The 11,121-nt window shown below is 29.0% G+C and overlaps 3 protein-coding genes across 5 annotated transcripts in view; all 3 read right to left on the bottom strand.

Moving 5' to 3' along the window:
• The window catches only part of LOC115240455 (retinol-binding protein pinta-like), a 5,916-nt gene extending 2,536 nt beyond the window's left edge, over positions 1-3,380 (bottom strand). The window contains exons 1-2 of one of the 3 annotated variants that reach the window (XM_029815603.1): positions 3,290-3,380; positions 2,569-2,773 (exon numbers count right to left, since the gene is read on the bottom strand). In XM_029815603.1, coding sequence (XP_029671463.1) covers positions 2,569-2,773; positions 3,290-3,301 — 217 coding nt within the window. In that variant the 5' untranslated portion in view covers positions 3,302-3,380. Of the gene's footprint in view, positions 1-2,568; positions 2,774-2,951; positions 3,199-3,289 lie in introns of those variants that run through there. The other 2 variants (XM_029815604.1, XM_029815605.1) reach the window with 2 other exon arrangements.
• A 558-nt stretch (positions 3,381-3,938) lies between these two features.
• The window catches only part of LOC115240448, an 11,695-nt gene continuing 4,512 nt past the window's right edge, over positions 3,939-11,121 (bottom strand). The window contains exons 5-9 of the mRNA XM_029815594.1: positions 10,576-10,929; positions 5,558-5,624; positions 5,307-5,456; positions 4,378-4,830; positions 3,939-4,219 (exon numbers count right to left, since the gene is read on the bottom strand). Coding sequence (XP_029671454.1) covers positions 4,169-4,219; positions 4,378-4,830; positions 5,307-5,456; positions 5,558-5,624; positions 10,576-10,929 — 1,075 coding nt within the window. The 3' untranslated portion in view covers positions 3,939-4,168. The remainder of the gene's footprint in view (positions 4,220-4,377; positions 4,831-5,306; positions 5,457-5,557; positions 5,625-10,575; positions 10,930-11,121) is intronic.
• LOC115240449 lies at positions 6,849-10,526 on the bottom strand. Its single transcript, XM_029815595.1, has 5 exons — positions 9,395-10,526; positions 8,783-8,849; positions 8,536-8,679; positions 7,407-7,822; positions 6,849-7,099 (listed from the first exon to the last, which is right to left on the bottom strand). Exons 1-4 carry the CDS (start codon positions 9,478-9,480, stop codon positions 7,460-7,462), a joined length of 660 nt encoding a protein of 219 aa, XP_029671455.1. The 5' UTR covers positions 9,481-10,526; the 3' UTR covers positions 6,849-7,099; positions 7,407-7,459.

Here is an 11,121-nt window from a genome sequence, read left to right as displayed (position 1 = left end):
CACACAGAAAAATATATACTATATACAAGTAAATATTACTTGTTTCAAGTATTTCATAAGTTTATATATCCGCAAATCTATCATAAGTTTATCATAAGCATCAAATTTATTCAAAATATATTCTGAATCCTAATAAATTTAATATTTCAATCAAGAATATTAAATTATATAATTGAAAGAAATACATTAAATTTTTCTGATCTAATAAATTTTCTTACATTAAATTAACCATATCTGACTTTTCTTCGATAAAATTTTATAATATTCTTCGAAAGAAAATATTTACTTTTTTTGAGTACATGATAATGAGTATTTCTAAAATTTGTGACAAGTCTATTTTAAGACTATTATTAAGAAAATATTCTTTGTTAAAGATAACTGTTACTTAAAAGAAGTAAAGTAAACTGAGTAATCATTTTACTTACCAATAGAATAATATTTTTCTGTGTGTAGTGATGAAGGACAGATTTGGAATGATATAATAATAAGGGATATGCGATAATGCCATCGAAAACTCGCCAGTCGAAAAATCATAAAGATTATAGATTATGCGATTGATTAAAAGTTTTTATATAAGAGTTCTATATAATACTTAAAAATTTTTAATTAATATTACAAGTATTTTAATCATCTGAATTAAAATTTTTTTCATGTACAATTTTAGTTGGCATTGTACTGCAGGGCATTGTTAATTTTAACTTTAAGAACTATAACTTTATTTCTCATAGTATCGATAGCAAAATTAATCGATAGTATGTAAATTGAATATTTAGCTTAATTTCTCGGAATATATGAAAATCTCCTCTTTTGAGGCATGTGGGACGACGGATGGGACCCGAGCGGAATCGAACCTGGAATCTCTCGATTACCAGCCCGCGACTCTACGCCCGGCGCCACGCATCGCCCTATTGGTTACTTTGACATTTCGTATATATGATTTATCAGACGTGAAAGATAAATTAATCGCATATATCGCAAAAGCAGAACAAAGAGTATAAAGGCATAAGCAATATTAAATCAACTTTTTTTTCCTCTTGACCATTATATTTTTAAAGATCATTATATATTACCGTTGCAATGTAATTACAATTTTGCATGTAATCAAGTATTAGGTTCAAATTTATTAAAAAATTGTAATATATGCAGATTGAAAAAAGAATGCAAATGTATATTTTTTTTGCATGCATACAAATGTGGATGAGAAAAGCGAAAGTTCAAAAGTAAAAAATAAGCATGCATTAGAAACATGTAGTTTTACTTCAAAAGCGTTGAGATTACGAGTAAATCCTGAAATTGATGATTTTAACAACAATACTAAGAAGGCTCTAAAAGTACGAAGAAACACGGATATACACAAAAGCAAATTAAAGGTTATTCCATTTATGTGCTGCAAATTGTTCATAATTTTCTTTCTAATATTCTATTTTATTATAAAAATTGAAGCTGAAGCTTCAATAACGATAACTAAAGCTTTAATAGCTATAGAGTTTTCAAAAGATACATGGACATCCAGCTTCAAGTTTTCTGGTCGCGTAGATTTATCGCAGGTTAACTTTGCTATTCTCTTCTTTTAATGTATTCGTTAGAAAGTTTTCAATATCGGGACATTATCGATTTTTTATTGCTGTCGCACTTTACAATTTTATTGACGAAGTTTCGCTAAACTTTATCTAGTGCTTCTTTTTTATCGAAAGCAAACACGTTCTGTAAAAATTAAAAATAAAAGTTAGTAATGAATGGAATGAATATTGATATATGTACTTGTGCTATTTGTAATGAAGAAATATTATGCTTTATTTTTAATATTTCATATTTCACCCTCTAAAATCATTTTTTAGTTCCAGGATGTGGAAGAATATGAGGATGCTGAGACGTATGTTCTTCTCCGAAAAAAATAAACAGCTACAAAAAATCAAAGAACAATCTCAGGAAATCGAAAAACTGAAGGATAAAATTAACGAACAGAAAGATAAAATTAACGAATAGAAGGATAAAATTAACGAACAGAACACCATCATGCGTATTTTATATGTAGGGGAGCTGGCCTCCACCGTAAAAATGTTCATCCGATTACAAATCGTAAGTAAAAAAGCGAATAAAGAAATGATTTCCTTAACAGACTATGATAAGATTGGTTGATGAAGGAAATGAATAATCTCAATAAAGCTGGCATAAATAGATGGAGAGAAATATAGGAATTGGGACTAATATAGGAATATATGAAAATTCTCTTTTGAGGCATGTAGGAAGGATGGGGACCCGAGCGGAATCGAACCTGGAGAATCTCTCGATTACCAGCCCGCGACTCTACGCTCAGCGCCACGCATCGCCCTATTGGTTACTTTGACATTTCGTATATATGATTTATCAGACGTGAAAGATAAATTAACCGCATATATCGTAAAAACGGATACAACAAATTGAATATTCGACTTGACATCACATTAATGCTGCAGTTGAAGATAATATCGTTTTAATACTTTGAAATTAGTAGACCGTAATTGAATTTCAAGAAGTGATTTTAACGCAATATCGAGATACTAGGCGAATCGAATTTTGCCATTTTACCTGTTCGTCCGTATAAATCATCGCTGTTTTCGATCCAACGTTTAATCTCTGCGATTGCTTTTTCTCTATTTTCGTCGGTCTCGTTCAGATGCACTGCCGCGTATTCTTTGTCTTTGCTAGTCAGCTCGTACTGACATTGCACGTCACTGTTATCACCATGCCAGCTTCGTGTATCCGTCATCGCGATGATAGCAAGCGTAGAAATCTATTCACCAAAGAGAAACTCGCGTCTTTTGTGGACTTTGAAAGCAAACTGCGGCACAGCACGCGTATACACTAGCACCGACGAGATACTATTAAAGACCGTCAGGCCTGGGTAAACTTTTGTGGCCATCAAAGTGGGCCCGGTGGACCCGGAGGTAATTGAAGAATGTTGACATTACCGGCCGTTTGATTGGATCGAAGATAATTACACGAATTATTTAATTCGTACGGTTATTTTACTTCATCCAGTTATTATTTTATTATCGAGAACTCCGACGAAATATTATTAGAGACCGATGGTCTTACAGGATTTAGCATATTACTGGAAAACAACTCGCCACGCGGTACTGTAGATAAGTAAATCTTTGCATTGTCGATAATAAAACAGTAAATTTACGATAAAATGTTTATTTTGTTGTTCTTAAGGCAGTTATATAAAAGATCTATACATTTTTGATAATAAAACAATAACTGGATGAACTAAAATAACGCGCAGCGAATTTTTTTTTCCAGTCACACTAAATCCCATAAGACCACCGGTCTTTAATAATATCTCGTCGGTGACACTAGTCAAATAAAAACTAATCAAATCTCTGAATGTTCTTTGAGATGACTGTCACTTAATACAATGTTTCTTCCTCAGCCAGAAATTGCGTCATCTGGAATAATAATAACATTGACCTATCTGAACACACTTGTTTGAGAGGAATGGCACGTCGCTTAACATAACAGGAGACTTGTTGAGTTTTGTCGCTTATCTTTGAGAAGATGACTCGCGAGAAAAGTGATTCCAAGTCTTTCAAATTTAATTAATTACATTATAGCATGTTTTCTTATTTTAATATAAGATTATATGCATATATATTTCTTTTTATCCTCTGGCTCCGCGGAAAAATTACAGATAATCGCTACATCTAATATATAAAGAGATAACTGACTTATCTTAACAAGACTATCTGACTTATCTTAACAAGACTACCGTAACAAAAAATTATTTATTCTGTTTTGACTTTATCCTCATTAGCCAGCGCAAAAACTTGATCTCCTTGATTAAAATAAGTCGATAAGCGAGTAAAATAAGCGATTATGTTATCAATGCGTGCTTGTTTTAAATACGATCATTTCAAAAAGAAATTTACTAAGAGAGAGAGAGAGAGAGATTTAAATATTTTAAATATATTATAATTAGGAATATTTGCATTACATTTTTATTACAAATACATATATTTATCATATATTCTAATATAGATACAAATCTCATATAAAGAGCGAACATTTTTTAAATAACTTATAAAAAGTATACACTAACAGAAAGTTAGTTAAGTTTACATATTCTTCCATTTTTTACAAAATATCGTACAAATTGTCATATGAGAAATATGTCATCATGAGTTGTTCATCTATTTTCCTTACACGTAGCATTATATTTTTCGATGTATTTTTCTTCCTAAATAAAATCAAATATACGTGTATTAAGATAAAAATAGATACAACAAAGAATAATATTTTAGAGTCACACTCAGGATATTTTATTTAGATATTTCCGCGTTGATCGTGTCGTTATTTTTAGGAGCTTATTAAAAATAAATTAAACAAAGCGCATACCTCACCAACTAGCTCCAGCAATCGCTTTAGGAAATGATATTTGCAACACATATAGCGGTACCTATATTGTACCGAATTTTCTGAATAAAATTTGCTCGATTTCAGCTTGTCCTTGTTGCTGCACAGATACTGTCTTAATCTCTTGCAATACTCGTTTAACATTCGATACAATGAAGAACATATCTCGAAAAATGCTGCTTGGATCTGGTCAATCATAGCTTCCATTGCTATCATCCAACCTATGCGATCGGGTATCTTATTAACCCAAGTGTAAAAATCAATTAACTCATCTTCTTCAAACTCCAATATGTCATTTATATCCATATTTACGACTACGCCGTTCTCAAAAATCATATCGTCCGTGGTAATTATGAGGAAATTGCTATCATAAATATTTCGTCTCTTAAAAAGTTGATTTTGGTTATACAGTATTTCGTTTAACTTGTTTTTCAGCTGTATACGAGATAAAATGTCGACATTCCATTATTATTTTCGTAGCGAATTTGAGGAACAGAATAAAAATTTCACAGTATCAAATAAAAAGCATTTGAGAAACTGTAACTTTTCAAGAGAATTGTATAATAATTATACATTAATATCATATATTAGTATAAATATATTACATAAATATAGTATATAAAACATTAGTATAAATAAATTAGTATATATTTGTATGATAATTCTTTTCAAAGTTCAGCAGATTAGAATTACAATACTTTTCTAGCTCTTACTATATGATTTATTATTGATATAATAAAATAGCATTGGAAAATTATTGGAATAAAAAATCCAGAGGAATAAAGTTGCAATTGTTTTCTTTTAAAAATATATAATCCAAAAATTTGTAATTCCACGGAATTTCCTATATTTTTTTAAACGTGCTTATCTCTTACAAAGATTCTAAGCAAACATCAATTCCAATTACTCACATTGGTATAAATGTCCATATTCCGTATTAGCAATCCATATATCGTATGGCTTTTTCGATTCCACTTGTAAAATCTCTTTGCCATGCCCAGACATATTATGCTCTCGCTTAAAAAATATTTGAAGCTGTCCAATGGCTTGTTGCGTTCTAACTAACAGACAAGAAGAAATTATCGCAAATATTAGCAAATGTTATTAACTATTTATGACGCTTAAATTTGCTATATCGTTATTTGCAAGTCACGATACTTACGCGATGTATTCTCTTTGTTACAGCTCTGTCACTTAGAGCATTTTCCGCGTTTAGTTGTATCAATATGCTTGAATAAAACGATGATTAATAATGCATATTGCAATAAAAGATTCAACAATTTTTAATTTGCGCAGAATATGCCGACAGACACGCGCATTACAGATTCTTTAATAAAATTCGAACAAATGTAGAAATTAAAAAATTGTAATATATATACATATTTATCATATAAAATTTTTTTAATGCTCGATACTTTGCTTTGATAAAGAAAATAATGTTAATAAAATATATTCTAAAATATTTTCAATATTAACATAAAATAATTCAGATTTATTAAACCTGTTTCTTTCTTTATGTAATATCATTTACAGATCTTTCATTATAGATCCGAAATATAAATATCCATGTATGTCCTAGACTGTTCTTAATTTCTACCTTTGATTGGAAAGGGAGAAGATTATATTTTATTTACGCTTCATTCGATTATACCAATCCGTCTAAATAAACGTTTAAAATTTTAAAACCTGAATTATATAATTATTATTAAAACAATTTTTGTTTAAAATTATTTTGCAAATCAAAATTACACATTTTTAAAGTTAAAATATATTATTCTATAGGAAATATGCACTAGATAAGCTGACAGATTTAATCATAATTCATTATCATATATCAATTTATCTATAAAATATTTTCATAAATGTAAATTATAATTTATTTAAGATAGATTTACGTGAGATTTATTCAAAACAATTACATTCTTACAACTACATTCTTTTTAACAACATGAATATTAAATGATAACACAAACCACTGCAGATTAGTTGAAAGTTGTTTCGATTGTTCAATCGCGTCGTCCGCAATTTGTTTTTTGCATAAAACGTAAACCATCGTATGCCTGTTTGTTGAAAAGCTGAAGAAATGCAAAATGATGACCAACAAAACGCGATACGAGAACGAAACACGAGAATACAAATCAGGTATGAAACGTTCGTGAGAGTGATAACGACAAAATAATCTTTTGTGTGTATCATCTGAACTGACCCGAAATATTTACTTATATTTAAGTATTTATTTACCCGAAAAGTAAAACGCGCGGTTTGCTTTTCAACATTGCTCGATAAACGTGGTTCGATGACAGAATCCATGTGACAAATAAAATTGATACAAATAACGTGGAAGCATTTATATTAGAGATAAAAAATTAACATGTATTATCATACCTATTATATAAATTTAAAAAAAATTATGTATATTACAAAAAAAAATTATAAAAAAATTTATATTACACAAATATTATTTAAAACACTTTTACATCCTAAAAAACATTATGTATTCAACAAATATGTTATATATATTACTCTCTCGCTTACAACAGTTATATACTGATTAAACTTGTCTTCTATTTTTTTTTTCTTGTATAAAAAATTATATAATTTATTGCATGAAGAAAAATGTCATCGCTGATTATTCCCTTTTTTCATTTCATTTTTTGCATTTTATATCCGTGTATTTTGCGACGTGTTACTAATATCTTAGATACTAAAAAACATGAAAATCAAATACGCACATATTAGAACTGCGAATAATGAAATAATTATATTATATTCTCGCACATATTTAATATTTTATTCAGAGAAAGGTTTTTATATTAGTTTCTTTCAGAAAAATATTTAGGTTTGAGAACTTTCTGAGAGTATAAGTTAAACGAGGCAGATACTTGATTAAAAAAACGTTAATAACAAAATCCAAGGTTATTGCGTGCGAGTAAATAAAACTTTCTAACAAAATTAAGCCGCAATTTCACTTAATTTACATAACTTGTAACAATACAAAATAAAGAATATACCTTGTCACAGTGAATACACCGCGACAGAGATCCTTGACAAGTATTGCACGATTTCAAATCTTCTTTATGCTGCGTAGAAATCGATTCATCCTCTCGTGATAATCCTTAAAGGTGCGATACAGTAGGAAATGTGACAGCGAATTATTGTTGTTAACCGCGATAAATTGTTTATGGATCAGCGCAATTAGCAATTCGAGTCGTTCGCTATTGATTTCGATACGTGACAGTTTGTCCTTACAATGAAAGTAGTAACTGCGCAACGTAAAAATATTGATCATGTCCGGATCAAATCCGGATTCTGAATCGGAGTCATTTTCGCTGTTTATAATCTCCTCATCATCGTATATATCAACCTCCTCTATAAAGCTCCAGTAAGTCTCCCAATCAGATTTCATATCTCGAAGCATCATTTTTAGCTGTATGTATATAAAACGTCGTCATTACGATATAATTATTAACCGAGAAACTTAAATGAAACAAAATTCGCGATGGCATCGATATAAAATAGTTGCAAAATTTATTAACTTTTCAAGAGATTTTTTTTGTACAATAGTTTATTTCTTTCTATAAAAAAAACTCCCAATAAATTATACTTCTCTTAGAAAGATATATTATTTATAAAATAGCACTAAAATATTATATTATATAAGTATAACTGAAAATGTAACTAAAAACAGGCAGTTATAATACAATATTTTTGCCGATACCATTGAACTGTCAACTTATAATTAGTTTTACGTTGTTCACTTTTCCAGATAAAATCTCAGAAAGTTGAGCAAGAAGATGTAGAATAATATATATTTAGAATACATTAACTTATAAAAAAGATAATAAATATTGTAGTCCATATTTTTGTGTTATAGTAATCATTAATACTTAATTGTAAATTTGTTAAAAACAAAGATCCCCCTGGATTAAAATTGTCTAAAAATCATTTACATCAAAATTTATATTCTATTTAATTTTAAAATAAAGAAAAAATCAACAGATTTCAAAGATAATCTTCGCAAGGATTAAAAAATAATTTTATAATTTACTTTTTATAATTATAATTTTAGTAATAATTAATTTTTTAACTCTTTTCTATCTTTTGCAAGAAGATTTTAGATTTTATTATATAATATCTTACCTTGGAATAAATGTCCATGGTCTTTAACATAGTATTAAACATGGTAAGGCAGCTTTTATTAAGATCATTTAAACTGTTTGTTAAATCTAAATACATCTTGCTTTCACTTAACAAATCTTTATTAGTCATATCTGGCTCTGATATCTAATGCAAATTCACAAGAAATTGTTACAAATATCTTTGCAAGTGTTTTCAAAATTTGCAATGTTATTGTTTTTATCATATCCCTATTTATAACGATACTCACATAAAGCCTTATGCGTTCTGCAACTTTATCGCTTCGAAACTGTTCCGTCTTTAACATTTTCAATATACTTGAATAAAAAGGATAACAGATATATTATCGTAAGGGAAATATCCAATGTATGGTCTTTTATTTATACAAAGTATGTCAAAAATTATGCATATTGTTCTCAAAAATTCTCTAATGAAAATGTATGTTATTTCATAAAAATTTCTTTATTATTAAAAAAATATATTTCAATAAAGAAAAGAAATACAGTATCCTACAATCTACAATTAAAATAAGAAATCATTCTCCTATACAAATATGCTTGGCTAAACCTTTAAAATTCTAACAATCGTAAATTATAGTTATTATTAAATATATATTGCGTATAACTGTTTTTTTGTTTATAAAAGAAAAGATGTGTTCTAGATTCTGACAGTTTATAATCTTTTATATTAATATGCAAACGATAACAATCCAAAGTAATAGCAACGTATTAATTTATACATAGAATATTGCTATTGAATTCTGTCGCAAATTATATAAATTATCTATAAAATGAATTTAAACAAGATCTATTTAATCTAGATAATAGACATAATTTTCATAATGTCAAGCAATAGCACAAACCTTTGCAAATAGGAATAAACTTTACGCAATTTATTAACCAAATCCTTTGCAATACTCCCGTCACATGAAATGCACACTCCATTCATCGCGAATATTTCAGAGTCTAAAGAAACTTTTAGAAGAAGATGAAATAATAGTCGTTGATAAAACACGATATCTGCGAATGTATACTTATTGTCTGCAAGAATCGGGACCAGAGAATCGTGATAGTCGTGAGAAGACAGCGGCAAAATATGTTTGCAAAATCTGACCCGGATGTTTATCTATATTTAAGCTGTGTTTATCTACTCGAAAATTGTAATAGAAGACTACCAGAGAAAACAGATTTCACTCTTTCTCTTCTTCGAATCTCGTATATGAAAAATGTAAGTTTAATTGCCGATCTTTATTTTCCGAGATCCGCCTTTGGGATTATCAAACGTTGTAGTCAAATAATTATGACGCTATAATCATTCGCATCTGTTTTTGTAATTGATACCAATGTAACGTTATATTTATTTGAAATCCCAAGTTATTTTTGCTGATATTATTTGACATTTTTTTACATTTTATAGCTCTTTTCAATAACTCGAATCGGATTTGAATCGCTGGAATTTTCTAATTATAATTCGAAATTTTCTAATTATAATTATCTAATTATAATTCGATACATATTAAACAAATGATTTACTTTATTTGACCGATGATTTTGTTTGCGTCAGCATGAGAAAAGAGATAAAGAGAGTGTTAATATAAAGTATAAATATAAGAATCGTAAGCTGTACGCGCAAAATCGATAACAAATATATAGGTATATTGTGACATAGTTAAAGTGCTATTAAAACAACTATGCGGGTAAAGTATCGTTTACTTTCGTCAATGCATTCATCATATTTTCATACGCTTCCTTTAACTGCTCCGTTTCAACCTCTTTCGCAATTAATCTGGAATATTTAAAAAACAATTAAAACTTTTATCATTCACAATCATTACATAGATTCTTTCTATTGTCGATATTAATTACGAAAAGTACAATAATAAAAATTATATTAGAAACAGGTTAAAAACATACAGAATAATAGCAAGAAATTTGCAGTTTCTCGTCGTTTTTTAATTATCAAGTGAAAAGTCGTCATTGTCAAATAATTAAGATATATAGGTTTGAATTTAAAAAATAAGAAAAAAATATTAAGAAAACGAACTTGTCGAATAATTCTTTGGCGACCTTCATCAACAGTCGTGCCTGGGTGACGTTAAAGAGCGTTAATTCTGAAATGGAACCCTTCAAAAAATTCATAATATCTCGATTGATCTGTTCGGCCCTCAATTTTGAGATGTTCATCAGTGATTCCTGATGTAAAAACATATCATTCAACTCTAGTTCCTTCTTCAGTGCATTCACTTCTTCTCGCAGCCGTTGCACGATCAGCTCCGTCTGCGGCTGAATGTGCCGTATCGATTTTATCGGTTTCAATTTGGCGATTTTAGCGCTCAATCGCATGGTCGACAGTGTAACATCGAGATCTTCTCTTGTGACGCGGATGTGAAACACAAAGCTGACGAATGAAATGTCTAATTTTTAATTAACCAATACGTCGTACGTCAATCAATACGTCACGTTAAATTTTGGAGGCCAAATTACAGATTTGATTGAAGAAAAATGATGGATTTAATGTTTTAAATTAGTCATTGAGCTAATTAAATTCTGTCTAGATTAATTTGCGCTATTTTAAATGTTTGTTTTTTTA

Source organism: Formica exsecta, unplaced genomic scaffold (genome assembly GCF_003651465.1).
Source record: "Formica exsecta isolate Colony F162 unplaced genomic scaffold, ASM365146v1 scaffold43, whole genome shotgun sequence".
Lineage (NCBI taxonomy): Eukaryota > Metazoa > Arthropoda > Insecta > Hymenoptera > Formicidae > Formica > Formica exsecta.
This window is presented reverse-complemented; position numbering and strand designations above follow the sequence as displayed.

Bases quoted from the DNA above. Each gene is read 5' to 3' on its own strand.
- LOC115240449 (XM_029815595.1), bottom strand. From the start codon at position 9,480: ATGAATGGAGTGTGCATTTCATGTGACGGGAGTATTGCAAAGGATTTG. The intron at 8,850-9,394 runs GTTTGTGCTATT...TTTTTATTCAAG, and splicing joins GTTTATTCCTATTTGCAAAG to TATATTGAAAATGTTAAAGA. The intron at 7,823-8,535 runs GTAAGATATTAT...ATATACATACAG, and splicing joins CCATGGACATTTATTCCAAG to CTAAAAATGATGCTTCGAGA.